Source organism: Paracoccidioides brasiliensis (assembly GCF_000150735.1).
Source record: "Paracoccidioides brasiliensis Pb18 unplaced genomic scaffold supercont2.17, whole genome shotgun sequence".
In the NCBI taxonomy this organism is placed as follows: domain Eukaryota; kingdom Fungi; phylum Ascomycota; class Eurotiomycetes; order Onygenales; family Ajellomycetaceae; genus Paracoccidioides; species Paracoccidioides brasiliensis.
In genome coordinates, this window is record NW_011371374.1 from 44,470 (window position 1) to 64,081 (window position 19,612).

At 44.9% G+C, this 19,612-nt stretch overlaps 5 protein-coding genes across 5 annotated transcripts; 1 reads left to right on the plus strand and 4 right to left on the minus strand.

The window, feature by feature from the left end:
* Nucleotides 1-1,860: 1,860 nt before the first annotated feature.
* On the minus strand, nucleotides 1,861-2,388 carry PADG_08139 (uncharacterized protein; the record flags this gene model as incomplete). Its single annotated transcript, XM_010765412.1, has 1 exon — nucleotides 1,861-2,388. The coding sequence occupies one exon, from the start codon at nucleotides 2,386-2,388 to the stop codon at nucleotides 1,861-1,863; it is 528 nt and encodes a 175-aa protein (XP_010763714.1).
* A 1,523-nt stretch (nucleotides 2,389-3,911) lies between these two features.
* On the minus strand, nucleotides 3,912-7,239 carry PADG_08140 (uncharacterized protein; the record flags this gene model as incomplete). Its single annotated transcript, XM_010765380.1, has 6 exons — nucleotides 3,912-4,561; nucleotides 4,638-4,829; nucleotides 4,885-5,322; nucleotides 5,377-5,717; nucleotides 5,774-5,871; nucleotides 5,926-7,239. 6 exons carry the CDS (start codon nucleotides 7,237-7,239, stop codon nucleotides 3,912-3,914), a joined length of 3,033 nt encoding a protein of 1,010 aa, XP_010763682.1.
* A 4,129-nt stretch (nucleotides 7,240-11,368) lies between these two features.
* PADG_08141 (uncharacterized protein) lies at nucleotides 11,369-13,645 on the plus strand (the record flags this gene model as incomplete). The annotated part of the gene is made up of 8 exons (XM_010765381.1): nucleotides 11,369-11,530; nucleotides 11,690-12,090; nucleotides 12,210-12,325; nucleotides 12,384-12,561; nucleotides 12,617-12,931; nucleotides 13,004-13,333; nucleotides 13,387-13,458; nucleotides 13,549-13,645. 8 exons carry the CDS (start codon nucleotides 11,369-11,371, stop codon nucleotides 13,643-13,645), a joined length of 1,671 nt encoding a protein of 556 aa, XP_010763683.1.
* Nucleotides 13,646-14,014: 369 nt separating this feature from the next.
* On the minus strand, nucleotides 14,015-15,772 carry PADG_08142 (uncharacterized protein; the record flags this gene model as incomplete). The annotated part of the gene is made up of 10 exons (XM_010765382.1): nucleotides 14,015-14,248; nucleotides 14,400-14,760; nucleotides 14,819-14,849; nucleotides 14,930-14,955; nucleotides 15,023-15,144; nucleotides 15,213-15,248; nucleotides 15,308-15,422; nucleotides 15,492-15,545; nucleotides 15,633-15,670; nucleotides 15,725-15,772. The coding sequence occupies 10 exons, from the start codon at nucleotides 15,770-15,772 to the stop codon at nucleotides 14,015-14,017; spliced, it is 1,065 nt and encodes a 354-aa protein (XP_010763684.1).
* Nucleotides 15,773-18,125: 2,353 nt separating this feature from the next.
* Nucleotides 18,126-19,020, minus strand: PADG_08143 (uncharacterized protein; the record flags this gene model as incomplete). Its single annotated transcript, XM_010765383.1, has 2 exons — nucleotides 18,126-18,694; nucleotides 18,765-19,020. The coding sequence occupies 2 exons, from the start codon at nucleotides 19,018-19,020 to the stop codon at nucleotides 18,126-18,128; spliced, it is 825 nt and encodes a 274-aa protein (XP_010763685.1).
* Between the last annotated feature and the right edge of the window lie 592 nt (nucleotides 19,021-19,612).

The window sequence follows — 19,612 nt, forward strand, 5'->3', positions numbered from 1 at the left end:
CCCCTGTAGATGACTTAAGGCAGGAGGTCCGTGAATACCTGAAGAAGGGTTAAGGTGTCATTAGATACAAAAACCGTGACTACATTCAATGAATCCAACTATCAGGCGTGAAGGTTGGGATCTTGGCGGATGTGGAGGTCATTGATGGGATTGATATCTTGACCAAAAAAACAGTACACAGTGCCTTAAGATGGGACGTCCTTGGAAAAGGAGAAGTGCACAGTCTGTACAAAACCCTAATGCATAGGAGTTGCGATCCACCTGTGTGGATGATAATTGGAACATTGGAACCTGACAACACTGCAGCTCTTTGAGAGAAAATTTGCACAGAATATGCCATTTCTCTTGCTGAGGAGCGTACAAATGTCATCAGAGAATTGGCGACATTGATTGCACGTTAAAGATATTGACAATCTCCTTTTGGCACCTCAACCTAGTGCCAATGCTGCAATCCCGCTCTCAACTACAGCAACTGCAGGCGTCTCAATACGGTCATGATTACGGCCTGTAGTCGGCATATAGACATCCATTTTCATAACTCGCTTGCGCAGTTGAATGAGGGATTTATTTCTTTGAATTAGATTCCCCACGGAGGATATGACGGCAGATGGTCTTGCAAAACCCCCAGACATAACTAGCAGCTTTTAGATGTTTCTGCAAATTACTAGGGATTAACAGGCAAAATAGGAGAGAATAATAAATTTTCATATGTAGCCATGTTTTCGATGGGATCTAGGTTTGAACAGCCAGCTTCAAGAGTCCTCACGGCGGCGTCGGGGGTGGCGTTGGTAACTAGGCGAACGCCGCCGCCCCGAGCGGACGCCCAACAAGTGATTCCGCGTAGATAGAACTTAGGTAATTGATTGCTTTTGCCCTCCCAAGATCAAACCATCCCAGTCTTGCTGACTAATAAACATAAGTCGTTGATTTAGCCTTTCGGAATAAAATTTCCCATTCCGTGTGGCAATGATAAGGTGCCATTGCTGACTAAGACAAATCTACGCTTTTTGCCTCTTTTGCCCCCTACTTGGCATAATTACGGTTTGAACGGGAAGATCTATGCCAAGGCTCTCTACGCTCGGTCAACGCTAACTGGCTCCCTACACTCACACTCACAAACCAACCTCTAAGCATTCCTTTCAACTGGCTTAGGGTGGCTTTGGGGTTGGTTAGAGGCATGCATTAGGGATTAAGGCTTAGTGGTAGAATACGATTAGGAGTTGAGGAATCATTAGTTAACTATGAATAAAACTTGTCATTACATAAGAGTAGTAGACTGCTAGTGTTGGCCTGGTATAGAGAGACTTGGCATAAGCTCTACCCCCTACCTTGGAATAAATCGACCGATCCCTACATCAAACATTTACAACTTTGCCACTCATCTCCAAGGTTGTAGGGTACGGCCGTGATGAATTTGACATGGTTCGGCGCTCTGACTGGCTCCAAGAACTCAACTGTACCTGAGAGATTCAATTGGTATTCATCTTTTGTGATTATTTTTCTGCATTCCTTTCGCAAAATATGGCGCGGTGGACGTGATGGATATTTATCGTGTCTGTCTAATAAACATTGTATAAGATTTTATCATCCCAAGAAGAGCAAGTAATGAATGGATAGATTCAATGGTTTGGGCCGCCTTTAACGGCCCGCAAAGCCAGGATTCCACAAAACGATAGCAAAACCAATGACAAAAGCATCGTACTAGTGATGAATTGCCTGGAGCGTGTAATCTGACAATAGATAGGTACATTGAAGAGATCGAAAATATTGTTTGGTTATAAAAAAGAATGAAGGTCGCTCAAGAGAGGAACGTCATATGAAATAGGAAATGAGGCGTCGGTGGAAGTCTATGCTCTCCACTTAGGCGCTGGGCGGCCGGCGAGGACTATATACCTGCTGTCTGCCGCCAGTGCAGAGGACAAGTGAAAGGTCAGCAGCAGCGGAGCATGAGTGAGTCGCGAAATCGTCGTTTGGCTTGTTGTAGACGCTCTTGCAAGGACTTTCACCCGGAGGGCAAATAACTTTATGGCAATTGCCATTGGGGGAACTGAGGCTTATGCCATCATTCACGAATGGCTCCCCGTTGATGGCTGAAATATCGTAAAACAATTTGTTACCGGCAAGAGTGTATTCAAACTGCGTGATACTCGCAAGGTTTTGATTTTTGGAGATCTTGAGGGAAATACCGCCTCCATTTCGGGCGACACGGTACTGTTCCGCATAACTATGGTTGGGTGGAATCACGTTCATCTGCCCGTTGTCTCCGCCGACCGACCAGAGATAAACGGGATATCCGCAGTTGTTCTGAACCTTGGCGGTGCCGGCTAATGTGGCTGGAAGGAGACCAGCAAATGCGGCGGCAGCAACGACGACCTTTTTGATAGACATGTTGGGTTGGTCCGATGTGGATTGTCAAAAACACAATAAGTATATATAATGAAGGTAAAGATTGATTGTCAAATAATGATGGCTATCCTGAGAAGAGCGAGTGGATGCTCGACGTGGGAGCCGTTGGGCCATTTATAGACGAAGAGCAGGATAAAATTTTGGATACCCTTGGGAATTCATTTCGTAGCTCCCAATGGTTCAAGGAGTGAAATTTTTGACAACAATAACGGCATTTGGAATAGCTTTGAGGCTATCACAAAAATTACATCCCAGCAGAAAATGATAAGACGAAACCGTTGCATGGTTGGAGCAGTTGGTCCCTGGGACAATCCCAAGGTTCCATTCAGGGGTTTTGGTTGCGAGGATTTAAGTTTTTAAGGAACCATATGGGGCGTGCGGGAGCGGCCGCAAGCTTCGTAAGTGCTGAAACGGACTGTTGGATTGATGGATTAAAATTTTCCCTGAACTTAAGAAAACCATAAGGTAGATTTCCAGCGAATTGATATGAGCAGATAAGCTGTTCTCACCAGTCTGATATTTCTTTCACAAACATCATATGATGCCAATTTTTTTTTTCTTTTTTAAAGGCTCCAGAGTTCAAAGCGTATGCCCGGAACATATGCAATCTTTCTCCACCTGGGAGGCTGGGAACCCTGGAAGAAAGGACATGGGATGCTTTCCTTCATTTTAACCACTTGGTAATTGGCAATGAAGTCCAGCCGCCGACTCTCATTTGATATAATGGGACTGGCTAGATAAGACAAAAAGGGACTCCATAATTCACGGAGAATAGTCGGGTAGGGCGAACAGCTTCCTTCCAGGTTTAATCTAACTCTGTGAAATCACCTTCAATCCGCTGACAGAGAGGGATGAGATTAACAAGTGGTATTTCCCCGATCCTGGTTGTGATCTCAAAATGCGCCCAATAATAGCGACGTTATACGCAACTTCCTAAGCGGACTTTGGTCATTCGACCTTAACGCTTAGCGCGGCAATTTGCCATTAGCCGCGGTGGCAAAACTAAATTATTCGGAAAACTAGAGCGGGTAAACCCGATCTTGAGGGGGCGCGCCACCCGCGCGGGATATCCGCTGAACCATTTCGAGTCTCACAAGCTATCCAGACTTCGGATGAGACAAAAACATGGGGATAGTTACCAATGGGAACATCCCACGCCGATTAACTGATCAGACCGATCACGTGATTTGAATGTTACACATCCATCCTAAAGGTTTCCCAAGTTGTATCTACCACGAATAGTCAGTTAATTCCGCATGCGACAAATTACCTGGGTAATATTTCAGCTGTGGGAATAAAGTGATAGTCAGGTTCTCCAACACTCCAAACAAGGCAACAAGAGGAGGGTGTTACTTTTCAATCCATATTTTCAATTCCATTTAGCACCATGTCTCTATGAAAGACAAAAATATCCTCTTGCCATGCGCATGATATGGATTAAAGAAATAATACAGCCATTTTAATTGTAAAAGCCGATTAAACCCGCTATGCCAAATCAGTTGAAATCACCAATATGGCGGCCGTAGCCCGCTCAACCCAGATAACGTGTTTTCCACTCCAGCGATTGCTGTACCGCTCTCCTCCTTTTTCCGATGACCTCCAAGCTCGAGTTGTATCTGCCGATGAATATGCACCAGCCAGTCAACGTAACTTTGAGCATCATTATTTCTGTCCTCCAGAAGGAGTCTGGCAAATTCGTATTCGGCACCGTCTATCCCCTGACGCGCAAGCTGTATCGTGACAGACTTGGAACCACGGATAGTAGAGAGGTATTGGATAATATTTCGCACCTGAGCGTTGAGATGGGTTTCTAGTAGAGGAATAGATGTAGTGTTGGGATCAAGAGACTGCAGCTTCGTTTTACCAGGGCCAAAAAGGTCCTCGAGTAAATTTGGCGAGACCTGCGCATGAATCCAGAGTAGGCAGATCTGACCATTATCAACGATGTAGGCACCGCCTTCTTCAATGCGGGAGAAAGATGCTCGGAGTGCGGGAGGAACTTGAAGCTGGCCTTGTTCATTGGTGAAACCGTCCTCTGGGTTTAAGTTGTGGATCGGAATAATGCGAGGATATAGATAGAGTGAGAGTTCGGTGCAGCCAAATGAACGAAGCATGCGCAGATCATGAATCCGACGATCGGATGTTTCATGACCACCTGTGTGACGTCAGAAAAGGACTCTTTCGAAAATGGGTCGTAGATCACTGCCGGAAATTTTAACTGGAACACTCACACTTGAAAGCGCGAGATTTCACCAAACTCAATATATACATAGCAAATTCCTTCATATTTTCCGGTAACACAAGTTGGCCGGGAGGGTGAGACAGCGAAAAATTTTTCCGGTAACCGGCAAGAATATCGATAGTCTTTTCGGTTAACCCAGCTCGAATATCTTTAAGCGATTTATCTGGCATTTTTGATGCGGCTTTGGAATCAAGATTAGCTGACCTGCTGTAATGTGGCAAAGAGTTCAAACTAACCTTCTTTGGCAATTATGTTAACCACAGCATCTTGATCAATTGCTTTCATAGTTTCCATGCCTCCTTCATTGACAGCGGCAACCGTATTGATGCATCTAACTCGCCGCTGGCCGCTAGCGGTTGTATATAACAGAGCCGCCTGAAAATGAGCGTCTAATTTCGTATCGAGCTTTCCATCGTACGTGAAGACAACACCAAAGGCTTTGTCTGCATCAACACAACCTAGTTGGAAGTCCGAGCCAAAGGTGTGTTGCATGAAGTTACCATAATAGGATGCGACTTGAAGCCCATTTGAGCATCGAACTTTTAGCAAAGCCTGGTATCCCGTTTCCCGATTGACGGCATGGGACAGCTCGTTTGATAGCTTGAGAACGTCGCGAGGTGCATGGAAATTAGGGTATAGGAAGGTCTCCCCACCGGATACTGCTGCTACATGGCCTGATCCAACAATAATTAGCATTTGAACCTATATGTAGACGTTGTGGGATTTACCAATGGTAGCGATGTCCATATAAGCGCCACCACAAGACGCTATGAACAAGTCAATCCCCACTCCACTCTCAGCCAGTTTTGTGGCAGTCTTTTTCCAACTGGGGTGCTCAGTGGTGAAGAGTTTCTTTTCGGCGTCGGTTCCTTGTCCCTTTCCATCATCTCTCATAAATAACCGACCTGGGCCCCAGGTTGGTAAGCTTGCCAATGAACAAATCATTTTCCCCCCAGTTTGCTCCAGGGCGGACAAGGCGGCATTAATTGCCGGTAAAAGAGCTGGCTCCGGGTTTTTAATATGGAGAAACAATGTCGGTATTTGGGTTAATAGGGACGATATAACATGCCTAGACACTAGTTAGCACAGACGGAGGGAAGGGGAAAAGGTATCGGTTCACAGTACTTTGATTCGTATGGATCGACAAAAAGTCCTTCACTCAATGGAACAAACGGTTCGTCAAGATCCGCCATAACAATCATTTGGGCTTGTTCGAGGCGGGCCTGTATCCCTGCGTAAGCATTTTGATATTGGAAAAGCAAAACTGCCAAACATACGCTGAGGTTATAAAATTGAACTTCTTTATCGAAAGTAATTATTCCGACTTTAGAACCTTCGGGGAGTTTCTTTGGAGGTGTACTATCGTCTTTTGGTGATTCATCATCATCGTTGTTGCCCCCATATAAAGCCGCCATTATCCCCTCACAGCAAGCCTCTAAAAACCCCCGAGTTACCGCTTCTTGCGAAACGTCGATCAAGAACAGCCAGCGTATCCCAACCGGAACTTTACCCCAATATTCCTTCGGAACCATATATTCAACTGTCCCCAGCATTAGTTCGGGTCGTTGCATGCGGTCAACGCGAACCCCTGAGGGATCTAGAGGTGAAAAATACTCCGATGGTACTTCGTTTGGAAAGGCGCACATGTTGCATACGAATTTATTACCACCTGATCTGAACATCATAAACGGATTAATATAAGCTCTGCACCTTCTACATCTTGGAGGACCAGCGTCTCCAAAGTCCAAGACAGGAATGGGTTGCTCGCCAGCGTCTAAAGTGGCAAGGGGTTGTAGAACCATGCCAAGGGGAAGTGCAGTGGAAGAAAGAAATTCGACAGTGGATGGAATATTATTGAGAGTAAGCCGGGCGAACTTCGGGGAGGAATTGCCTTGATCGTGAGCAATAAAAGGGATTGCGGCAGGAGGGGGTATGTGACGTTCCATTGTAGGATATATATGGCCTTGGTAATACTGAGCGGCAATATCGCGTGCAATTGGAATACCGGGAACTTGTTCTGGGTCAACTTTCCCTTGTGTATGTACGGAGCTATCACTAGCAGAAGAGAATGTCGGTTTCGGTGTTGCAACAAAGGAAGGTTGTCCCGTCCGTAATGAGTTTTGCAGGCTAGAAGAAGATATATCGGAATATGAGGACCCGGGTCGAGGTTGGTGATTCATTCCGGTATTGAGGAATTGCGATTGACTCTGCATTCCTCCTTGTGGCATTCCATTAAAAGCATGCAGAGTTGGAGACGGAGCCCCAAAGTCATGATACACATGCCGATCTTTCTTTTTGTGAGCACGAACACTTCCGCCGATATCTCCACTGATCCCTAAGCCGCCCATTTGCGATGTCAACCTACCCACCGCACCGGGTCCTTCATCAAATCCACCAGATGAGGATGGACACCCGGTTGAGCCCATGGGGATCGGGTGAGCTCCATAAGGAGCCTCGTTTTGGTGGTAGCCCGGAGGGCCTTTGGCGATCGGAGGGTTAAATTGCGGTGGGGCAGGCTGTGTTCTTATCTGAGAATTCAGCTTGTCTTCTTCACCCTGACCAAGCGAATGATATGTCGAAAAGTCAGCCATGATGCTTCCGCGTTCGAATACCAAAGCGGTATCGTGAAGAAGAGATCAAGTGGGGTCTTCCGGCAGCGGTTCGCGGGTATCCGCAATTGCTACTCCGCTATATCATAGCCAGGAAAAGCGCGGAAGCTCAACGTGTGGATGTACCGGGCGTCGAGAACTGCTGCTGGCAGACTTGCGTTGCGGAAAACTGACCACATAGCTTGTTCATACACGGGAGAAACCTTAGAGCCCGGATTTATGTGACGCCGAAAAGACTTTCACGTGATGTTCTCTGCCCAGCTTAAATGAAGCTACCCTGATCTTGAACAACAACATACAACCACATACAACGACATACTATTGCATACCACTGCAGGCTTCTCAAATGTTCCCGGAAAATGTTATGTTAATGGCTACTGAAAGATGCTACTTGACTTGAGCTATCCTAGAATCTCTGGATGTGGTAACAACGCTTTTTCCAGGATTGAACCTTGACGATAACTTTGCACCCTTCTCCGAACGACAATTTACGACGATTACTGGTGGATCTTGGGGGACCAAGGTCGAATGCCGTGCTCAAAGTCATCGCCGAAATGTATTGTTAGTTGAGGACTCCAATTCACAGCAGTTTTCAGCCAATCCGTCGTTCCCACCTTGCTCCAGGTAATGCGGAAAGCTTATGAAACGTTGATCGGTTTTTTGCGGACAAGTTTTGTCTTGGTTCATTTTGACCATAGAAATAGCAGCAGAATGCAAATCTGATGGCAAGGTTAAGAAAGTGGTACAAAACTCTCCAGAAAGTCTTAATGACTTCGTAACCCGCTTTTCTTTATTTAAACTTATAAGTAGGTGTCACCACCAAAGGAGAGCACAAAGGTTCCTACTTGGGAGAAAACCAACCTTCAATGAAAAACGCGTGGCATCGTGTTTTACTCCAGGGTTATACTGTCCAGGCATACTCACTGCCACTTCTCAAATTTTTTGGACAAATTCGGCAATGCAATTACTTGCATATGCCATGTTTTCCAATTTCCCGCCATGCATTCAAGATGCGGAGTCTAAATCGTTGAAGATCTATTCTGAAGCTAACAACCTAAACTAGCGGGGACAGATACGATGTTACTGGCCATCTGAAGACCGTCCATTGTAATATCCCCTTATCGAAACAAAAAAATTCCCTGGTACAAAATGCTAGAGATATTACCAAGGGGTTTGTTAAGCTATTTCAACCGGCGCAGGGAGGAGGCATATTGATGCCACGGCTTTTCCGCAACCGAATATGGACAGTTGCAAAGATTTTAAGCTGCTCACCTTTCCGGTAGCTATTTATATGAATTGCTGCAAAGCATCCGCTCTCAGCTGGATCATTGCAGTAAATTACTTCTCAACCCTTCTTTTTGGGTGGAAAGGCTTCACCCTCCTACAATTACTCGAGTTCTATAGCTGATCACTTCTACGGATGCTGGATACAACCCCACCCAACAAGTCTATGAGTGTTTAGGTATCATAAATCTCCAATTGATGCACTTTAGTGTAGCATTTGCTTCATTGATGTTAGCACATAACTGGTTATTTTGGTTACCCTTAATTTTCACAATTTTTGACTGAAAGTTAGGGACTTGCAAGGCCCATCAGTTTATGTCGATGCTGACATGAATTTCCTTTTTTCTATGATTGACACAACATAACCAAAACCAACGCATTTCGCTTTGTGCTAATATTTTGTTTCCACAATGCAGTTTGGTTTCTGGGAATGTTCTCTTTTTAATGGGTAGATCATAACCGATAGGGAATGGAGGTCGTATTGAATGGAAGTACCCAAAGAATACCCAGGGCCAAAAATAAAAGATAAAAGCTAAAAGATAAAATAAAATAAAATAAATAAAAATCTTGCAAAGTGTTCATGGATTCACTCGAATAAGAAAATGTGGCTTTCTTTCCGGTTGGCTCCAAATGGCAGGACTTGTTTCTAAGGGGTTAACAATTTTGATTCCACGAAATGCCAAGTCTGCTCAACTGCCACTCTATATAGAAATAGCGGACTGCTAAATAAATCTTTAACGAGGATATTATCAACCACTTTCTTGCCATTCACATTAATATTTAACCAAGAACTAGGAGGCCCTGGACAGCTCAGGGGCATCCGAGCATGCCAGGAAAACAATCGACATGGGAAGCGTTATTTGCTGGCATTTGGTTCCGCTCATGCATTCGGTGCTCCAGAAAATCGGTGGCCCTTTAAAAGTTCGAAATTTAGGTTTATTTTCAATTGAACATCATAGAAACTCCAAGCCCTTACTTTCATGCATCTATATCCTATAGGGGAGTGTGTTCATCTCACCCACACCCCTAAAGTGCTAATCATACCAAAACAGGCTTACAGAGAGTGCTGTACTTCAAGTCTGGAAACGACATACCTAGCCTTCCAAGTTAGATAAAGTCACGCTTGGTCTCTACTTTTTCTTTCTAGAAGCAGAATGATTTATTTTATATCATTCTATGTCCAATAAGCACAAGAAGCGAACACCGAAGAACCTCAACGCATCATGGAAGAATATACATGATTACATGTTACATGTCCTTCCTTACCTTAAACTATGTGGGGACAGTGGCTTCTGGTGGATGAGCGGTGCCATACCTTTTGCTTGACATCCTACATGGCTGCAGGATCACCGGGTTTGTCTTCTGACGGCTCCATAGTTCAAATCTTGTTGTGGGTTCTTACGTGTGTTCTCGAAGCAGCGAAGGTGGTTGACAAGAAGACAGCCCAGAAGGCTTAAACCTCTCAAGAAGCTAACTAATCATTAACTATAGTTATGGATTAGAGTAACAACCAACACCAACCTGCAAAATGTATCTTAGTTAGATCATACGCAGGAGGAACTGGGTGCGGAAGAAAGTTAAATAGATAATCTGCTCACATCCCGATGACTTGTATAAGGTGACCTAAAAAACGGTTGGTTGGGCTCCGAAGTTAACTTAAGCCTTTTGAAGGATAATGCTGTGCCATGGTACTCAAGTGAAAACGGTCCAATTTCATCATTATTAGCCTTTCCAGAAGTTCCTCAGCAGTTTTATTATGAATGCTGATCAATCGATCGATTATTGTCAATTAAAGAAGCACAAAAGCTGCTTGAAATCCGCCTCAAAACACGCAGAGTGTTTGGACATCTCGTAAGATGATCACCACCAATCCCCCACCTATGATGTAGCTGTCGGCTCGTCAATGCGACACTGCACAATTGTCCTGGTTATGGGTGGATGTTGGAATAGTTCATCCTAGTGACACTAATGTGCGGGCCACAATATTAGCTTCGACCATCTTCAGAGTCTACTCTGACGATCCCGGATACTTGAAACAATGCTAACGGGGCCACATGTCTATCGACCTTGGAATGACATATCAAATCTGGGTCGGATAAACTCGCGTTGTCACCACGAGGATCAGAGGTGGAAAGCAGTGAAAGCAATCCATGGATAGCAGATGGTACTGCAGTCTTGCAGGGCCGCAAAATCTTGAGATGGGGGTTCTTCGATCCATGATGCTGGTGGGGTGGGTTTGGACTAAGACGGTGATAAGCCCGAGAGCCACTCATCCCTGTCGACGCCAGATTCCCTGCCGTGCCGCAAAATTTTGAGATGGTGTTCTTCGAATCGTGTGTGCCGGTGGGGATTGGGTTGAACTAAGATGGTGAGAAACCCGTGAGCCACTCATCCCTGTCGAACGCCACAACCTCCATTTCTCCAATCGTAGACAGGGGGCCCGAACGGCTGCTTGTCAGACGCCCCGAAAGATAACCTGAACTCAACCGAGCTCGAAGTAGCTCCTGGCTTCTCTGAGGAGGAAAACAGCCATTCCCACAACATCCTCTTGCCACCTCCAGGTATACTTGTTTCTCTGGTTTACCTGATGCCATCAGAGGCACTCCACTGGCTCCTCCGGCTATTCTTCCCTTGACGTGGGCTGTGCTAGCTTCTCCAATGATCAACTCGATTAAAAGCAAAAATATTGTGGTGTTTGAAAAGCGGTAAGTTGATAAAAATGATAAAGAGCGTCATCTCATGCTGGTCGGGAAAATATTCTTCTCTGGCGCTGCGTACCCCTTCCAAGTCACCCTCATAACACCCCGTGTGTAATCTACCAGGGAGTATGGCTCTAATTTCCAGCGAACAGCCATTGAACGGAAGAGGTGACGGGGAAATTGAAGACAAGGAGATACCCATCAAAGGTATTCCTGAAGTGGTTTCTTCTACAATGGCTACAATACAGGACGACGATGAGCGACTGCTGGCGCGAATAGGATATAAACAGGTCTGTTTTATTTTATTTTATTTTATTTATTTTGTTTTGGTTTCTTTTTTTTTTTTTTTTTTTTTTTTTTTTTTTTTTTTTTTTTTTTTTGGGAGCGGTAGCGTCTCCCCTCCAAGCCACTTCTAACGAGAACTGGACTATTCTGATTAATTTCCTTAGGAGCTGAGGAGAGAATTTTCAAAATGGTCTACAGTTTCCTACGCAATCTCCATTCTTGGAGTTCTTGGTTCTGTTCCAGCAACCTTTGGCCCACCTTTGGCTGCTGGTGGTCCTGCTACAGCAGTATGGTGCTGGTTTATAGGATCCTTTATGGCCATGTGTATTGGTAGTTCTGTTGCTGAACTTGTGTCAGCATATCCCACAGCCGGGGGGATGTATTTTGTAACGAAGCACGTTGTACCTCCAAATCAAGTTGCAATATTTTCCTGGATTCAAGGCTGGTGCAATTTGCTTGGACAGACTGCTGGTGTATCCAGTGTTGCATATACCGTAAGCCAGATGCTGCTGGCTTGTGCAAGTATGAACTCTTCCCTAGACAACGGGAAATACTCATATTCGCCGTATGTTCTCAATTCATCTTGTCTATATCTGATCAACCCCCCTCCTCTTCTCTGACCTTTCGCAAATATGATGTGTATCGCTATAGATTCTGGATATGTTTTGCTAACATGGCATGTAGGACTGCCCTTCAAACCGTACTTTTATCTATTGCATTACTGTGCGCGATGGGTGTGGTGTGTTCTTTGACCACCAAAATTTTGCACAGAATTGTCCTGTGGTTCGCCCCAATCAACAGTATGATCTCCCTGGCCGAATGCATTTCACGAATATTTTCGTCTCACCAAAATTACAGTTCTTGCTTCAATTGCCATTTGTATTACACTCTTGGTCCTGACACCCCATAAACAGTCCGCTAAGTGGGTGTTCACCAATGTGACGGATGGTTCCGGGTGGAATTCAAGGGGGTTTTCGTTTCTTTTGGGATTTATATCTGTGGCTTGGACCATGACTGATTACGATGGGACAACTCAGTAGGTGCTTTTACGGGAACGCATATTGATATGTTACTAACTGTTGCTCATTTAGTATGTCAGAAGAGACTCATGACGCTGCGATCCGTGGCCCCATGGCTATTCAAACAGCTATCCTTGTATCGGGTGTTCTTGGATGGATGCTAACTGTTACAATGTGTTTCTGTTTGACTGATTTGGATGTGATATTAAAATCTCCCACTGGCCTACCAGCTGCCCAGATATTCTTTAATGCTGGTGGACGAACCGGTGGGACTATAATGTTTTCATTTTCCATTCTTGTTCAAATTTTCACTTGCTGCTCTGCCATGCTTGCTGATACCAGAATGGCCTATGCTTTCGCACGTGACGATGCCCTCCCTTTCTCAAAGTACGAAATGTCTAATTTTATATTGTGTAGCATTTATATCATATGCAGACAACCTAACAAACATTCTTATAGATTCTTTTCGCAGGTTAACCCCTATACATTAACACCCGTCAATGCCGTCTGGTTTGTGGTTTTCTTCAGCATTTGCTTAAACTGCATTGCCATCGGATCTACACAGACAGCTACAGCCATATTCAATATCACAGCGCCTGCCCTTGACTTGTCATATATCGCCGTTATATTGGCCCATCAACTATATAAACATCAAGTTCGGTTTATCGAAGGGCCGTTTACGCTTGGGAAATGGGGAACACCTTTGAACACTATTGCCATTGTCTGGGTGCTATTTATTAGCGTGGTCCTTTTCTTCCCTCCTACTAGGCCAATCACCCCACAGAATATGTAAGGCCGCCTTTGAAGAGGGTGTCAATTCCAGATATACTAACATTGCATAGGAATTATGCTATATGTGTGGCTGCATTTATAGCACTGTTCTCACTGTCATGGTGGTGGCTTTCTGCTAGACGGTATGTAATTACTACTTTTTGCGCCTTGACCATTTTCCTCTTTTGCCTTTCGAACAAAATACAAAAATCACCATCTAACCTCTCATTAAGAAAATACACTGGGCCATGTACCAAGGACATACTCCAGGAAGTTGGGACTGAAGACATAGACAACCCCTACGGGACTGCAATTGATTTCGATGCATGAACGTTCCCCTTTCGTACATGGATTCCACGATATCTTTGCCTGACAGTCCCATATTTTTTCGCATATCAGTTTGCCTGTCCGAAATTTCGCTTTCTGACTCACAACGCAATTGAAAATTTGTTTCTTTCGGCTAGATTCTTTCGGATGTGGAGGTTCTTCACTCCCCTATACCATCCCATCCTTCATTTCGCAGCACACAACATTCGATACCGATGCAAACTGGTCCTTTCCCAACAAACTCTCCACACCATGGAATTTGATTAAAGATAAAGCAAAACGAGCTCATATTAATCGACTATCAAGTCAAATGGAGACGACGATGAATAGCATGATACGTTTTGCCAAAAAACCCCCCAACAGCCTCCTCTCCTATTCTTGCTTCCTCCCGTATATGACGTGAATCTTGCCATATATGTGGTTCGATCGGTTTTGGAGGTCCTTTTTTACAGCCTCCAGCAAGATGTCAATTTCCTTCTTATCCCACTTGAGTACGCGAGTGAAGAGAGCGAGGGTATATGCTTCCAAAAAGGCGGTAAGATGGAGTTGCTGGTATTGAGCAATTTCTTTAAGTTTCTTATTCTTTGGCCATGGGTAGACTGGAACCTACAGGTAAAACGGTCAGTTGGTTTGCGTATCGTTGATTTCATCTAGGCTTCAGATTAAAATTGAGGGCGGGGGACCAAAAGGGAAATAAGAAGTGGCCACGGCAGTTTTAACTCCATTTTCTTTTCAAAATGACAACAAACCAACATACCTTGTAGACGTCATTCTTAATATCCACAAATCCTGCCTTCGCCATCTTCTTTTCCCACGTTCCCTCCACATCGAGAGGCTTACCAAATTTATTGCTCGCCTCAATCAAGAGATTCTTCCACTTCAGAGCACTCTGAGCGTTTTCCAGAGTGCCATCGTCCGAGAAAAATCCAGCTTCGAAACTCTGCATCTCAAGGTATCCTCCTGGTTGTAGATGCTTGAAAGCTTGAGCAAACAGATTATCAAAGTCTTTAATTGAGCCGGCCATGTTACGACTGTGAATATAATTAAATGCCTTCGACGATTTGTATGGCCATTCCGTTTCAACATCATCAATTTCGAAGGAACAGTTCGGTGGAACCCTGAGATATTGCAGTGTGAGACAGTGTTGTTGAGCGTTATGACATCTGGGTGATATACCATGTTGGCTGAATCGGACTTAGATCAGAACCTAAGAGATTTCAATTTGGGCCCAAGATAAGTTATCTTCCTGATGTTGAGGATTAAGAATAAATCAGGGGTGTAACCAACCGATGACCTTGGATTCGGGGTGTTGGCTGCATCCAAAAGGTTAGCGTTGATTCGAATTCGAACGGCGTACTACTACATAACATTTCCACTGACTTCGCGAAATCGATTGCCCAGTTTCCATTTCCGGTGCCAAAATCAAGGACACGTTTTGGATTCGGTTTCAGAGGGGCACGGTAGAGTTCTCCGGCGAGAATCATTCGATAGATATGATGCTCCTGACTCCAAGGGTTAGCCTGTTCCGATCTTGGACAGAAAGAGGCATTGTTATTCAAGATGGTCTCACCAGGTCCATGCGGATCTGTTCTGCCTCGTCATTTGGCTACCGTTGAAGTTTAGTAGTTGTATTCGAATCCGCTTTGCATATGCCAGCACACGTACTAGAATATACGCTCCTTCGTGGAAGGCGTGGTATCTGCGTCCGTTCTGATGCGCCGCGAAAAGAGACTTAGCCTGAGTAACTCGTAACCGTTTGTTGGATTGAGCGACTTCGCACCTCGTATCTGAAGTGCATTAGCTGGCTAGAAACCTGCAATTCTTGTTGAAAACTGGCTCCTTGACTTACTTATAGTCTAAAACACATGAATCGATCGATGTCGCATATATAGTACTATTAACTCTGCCCAGGAAAATGCAGGATATGTCAGTTACCGCAGAAAGCAAGAAAACCCTGAAAGACGAATGATTCTCGCTTGAGCTTACTCACGACTCTTCATACAGAGCAATTCCATCGTCAATTGTCTTCTGTAGAGAAGTCGTCAGCTTCAGCCTGACGACCGCTCCTAATACAACACTCACGTCAATTTCGATAGCTGCGACACCGTTAGAGGTCATATTCTGCGCCATACTTCCAGTTACTCAATTTGGGGGGTGGATGTGGGCGCCTCGGGTAGACATATACGAGGGGGGAGTGTGCCAGGGACGAACGATCCTGTCCCCTCCTTTCAAGGGACCTGTTACGTTGTTATATAATTCGAAACCAGAATGTCAATGAGTTTGGCCTAAGCGGGATGCTAGCATGGCACATATGCACATTGTGCGGGAGGGTAACGTTCCACCGCTTCTGATTTTTCCATTTAAGGCCTATCACTTCGGGCGGCACCGCCAAACGCTCAACGGAGGCGCGAAGAGATCTAGACATAGCCGCAGCTCTCTCATTGCAGATTAATCCCTCCCAGGGGTTGCTAGTGGGGGGTTTTAAAGGGCGGGCAAGCCACAACACTAGGCACAATTTCGTCCCTGGCATCTGCGAATATGAGTGGTCACAGCTACGCAAAAGACACGATACTTTTGCACATGGCTTGCGTGTTCGGGCCTATGAGAAACTGAGATCTCAACCGACGCAGTAGTTTATGGTTTTAGTGGATTTTCGACCTCGATCCCTTATTGCTGGAAACCATCTCAACAAGTTGGGAAAATCGATATTCTGCGGACTTTCGCTTGATCGCCCAACAGCTGAACCAACAAGGAATACGTTTAAGTTGGGTCTAGGGCTAATTGGTTGTGGCGGAATCATGGGTAGACACATAGGCGCAACAGCACAGATTATGCCGTTAGTAGTGTGCACAGAACATAGAACAGAGACGACGGTACGGCGTAATAGTTAGCATGGAGCTTACGAAACGCATTAACCCGCCAAAGACCTGGCTGGCGCCCTAGACCCCCCTCCCTCATTGTTTTCTTTCCCTAATTATGGCGGGAACTAAGCAGCTGAGATAGGGGATAGGGGCCTGGCTGACATCAGGCGGCCGACTCCCAGCGCTCTCCCTGTCTCTCTTGGCCCCGACAATTAATAGGCCACACAATTGCAAACGCCAGAGAACGGAAAAGAAAGGAAACAAAAAGCCGAAACTAGTGATTATTTGCGCATGTAACCTTCCATCGGGGGAAGTGTTTGGACAAGCGTCGCCTTGAATCTCAAGGGAAGTGTAATCGACGCCCTATTCTCATTGCCTAATGCCAGACAGGAGAGTGATAACTACCAGTGCAGATAGCCGGTAGGTATAGCCAAAGTCGGCAATGATGACAGTGTCAAACAACAGCGCGATTTAGTTTGGGGGGGCAATGAACGAACGCGGGTTCGAGGTATTTGTCTCTTTATGATGACCGGAAATACGACCTTGTCATTGGTGATGGACAAAAAGGAGGGAGGGCTAGCTAACTATATAAGTTACACGCTACGTGCGAGCAACGGCTAAACCCACATATTGCCCCAACAGAAAATGTCCAGAATACTTGTCAGTTACGGAGGATATATAGGAAAAAGGGTGAAGTTAATGTTTTCGTCCTTCAGCTATCTGATTAATAGTAACTGCATTCTATGACTCCCTTAAGATCGCTGCCGATATTACATTACTTAAGGCAATTTGTTTGACAAATTGTATGTCCGGTTTTGGCTCCCGCCTGGCCAAAAGCTTGTTCAATATCTCTGAAAGAGGTGTGTTTACAGGGTGATGATGTATCATCGTCAAAGGTCACGTATGCGTTGCATACGACTGGACTTCAAAGGTATTATAAAGCTTCTTCCGAATGTACTCTGCAACCTCGGTTCCTCAAGAAACTTTTCGTACTGTAGAGTAGCTGCTGCGGATATTTTCTATGGGGGTTTCATACCTATGTTCAATCAAAACGTCAAATACAATGCCATTGATGTAACTATAAACATATGGAGGCACTATGACAATGGACACAAACTCTCCAAAGGGACCAGAAACAAAAGAACTATTTACAATGATAAAATCTGAGAAAGAGAACACAAAGAACATAATAAAAACAATCAACTTAGTGCTAAAAGTTGCAGGTAGATAACAAGGGAAATAAATACTGCAGATTCAGGGAGGAAAAATCATTGGGAAAAAGTAAGAAACGATATAGAGAAAGGAAGTTAGCTCAAGCAGAATCACATGTCAGCCAGACAAATGCAACAGAGATGTTGATCAACTATGCAAGTTATATGCTCGCCGGCAGAAACAAAACACGAGTAAAACAAGTTCAAGCGGGAAAATCACAAAACTCAAAAAGTGAAACAGGATAACCAACACCAGACCCCAAAGGGTCTATTGAACAGCGTAGACAAGAGAGGGGGGATGTAATGAAACAGCAACAGCAACAGCAACAGCGAAAGAAAAAAAAAAAGAAAAAAGAAAAAAGAAAGAAAGAAAGAAAGAAAGAAAGAAAGAAAAAGAACAGAGGACAAAACTCATGCCAAGCTAAGGGACCTTACAAGCCAAACTGGATTGGCCTCTGTCCGATGTTCATTCCAACCAACAGCCTGAAGACTCTGACCGACCTTGTTTCGCATCGCCAGAGCTTCCCCTCTCCCTTCCCCAACAAAATATTCTTCTCCCTTAACCCAAAATGCCATATTCGCATTGGCCTGCTGCAGGCATTCAACGAGACCGCGGCCCCTGATAGCTGCGTCGGATGGGCATAGCTGCCTAATCAATTCTGCCACAGTCATGCGGGTTGAAACCTGGTACCTTGTGAATTGGATAGGTGCGGACTGGTCCTCCCAAGGGTAGTGGTATCGGGGGTTGAGTAAATGGATGGTCGTGGTGTCTGGTGGGAATATATATCCCTGGCCACCGGGCATAATAAGTGGATTGGCCGTACCCGGTATCATCGCACCGTGAGGGGTTTGCGGGTTTGGGCCTTGAGTAAAGATAGTGGGGGGAGGAAGCACTGCGGCTAGTTGAAGTGCAGTCTGTTGAACTACAAACTGTTGCGCGGGTTGTTGGGTTTGGGGGATAACCATGTAGGTGGGGCCGACTGTGTAGGCATTAGGAGGGCTGAAATAGTACCTGAAACACTAGATGGACCACCGGAAGGAGGCCCGTACCTGGAGGTGTAGCTGTTGGTGGGAGAAGTGCTAGTTGGAAGAAGACACCTTGGGGAGGGGCTGCTGGTGCAAAGACGGGTATCAGTCCCGACGCAGGAGGTTGGGGCAGCGGCTGGGGAAAAGGTGCTTGTGCAAAGATGGGCACCAGACCTGGCACATGAACTTCTTGCGGCTGCGCTTGTGGAAAAGTTGTCGGCAGAGGCAGTCCTCCATTTGGAGGTTGTCCATCGGTCGTTATATAACGTATTTCGGCCATTATATACGGCGTATCTATGAATATGTGGATATGGATATGGATATGGATATCGCTGATCGACAAGGTACACTGAAGGAGCAAATAAAGCAGCTGGTGATCAATGTTAGTAGAACGGTCTGCAATGAGTGTTGAGGGTGCAGAGGAACCAACTTGTATAGATATCAAGACAGATATAGAAGTAGTTGACTTATATAAAATGGGACTTTTCATGACCATGGAAAGAGAGTAAGAAGTATAGAAGTCAGGAAAGGCATGAGTATTTATAAGGCCAGAAAGTCCAAGCCCAAGAGTGTGTGAACATATCCTCAACTTCACAAGTCATATAATAGGTGAAAATTAAAAATAGAAAATAGAAAATAAAAAATAAAAACATGACCATTGGACGTCTTCACAGACAGTAGTATAAAATCATCAAGTGGAAGAGGAATTCTTTATCCTCACTGAAAAATGTGTATCAAAAAGTGAAAAGAACAAAAACTTGATACAAGAAAGAGACCCTTGTCATCCTCAAGTAAAAAGTTGCTTGTTTGACAAATGAATGAGCAAGTCAACAATAAAACAGCTTATAACAAAACATAGCAAAACACTTTGT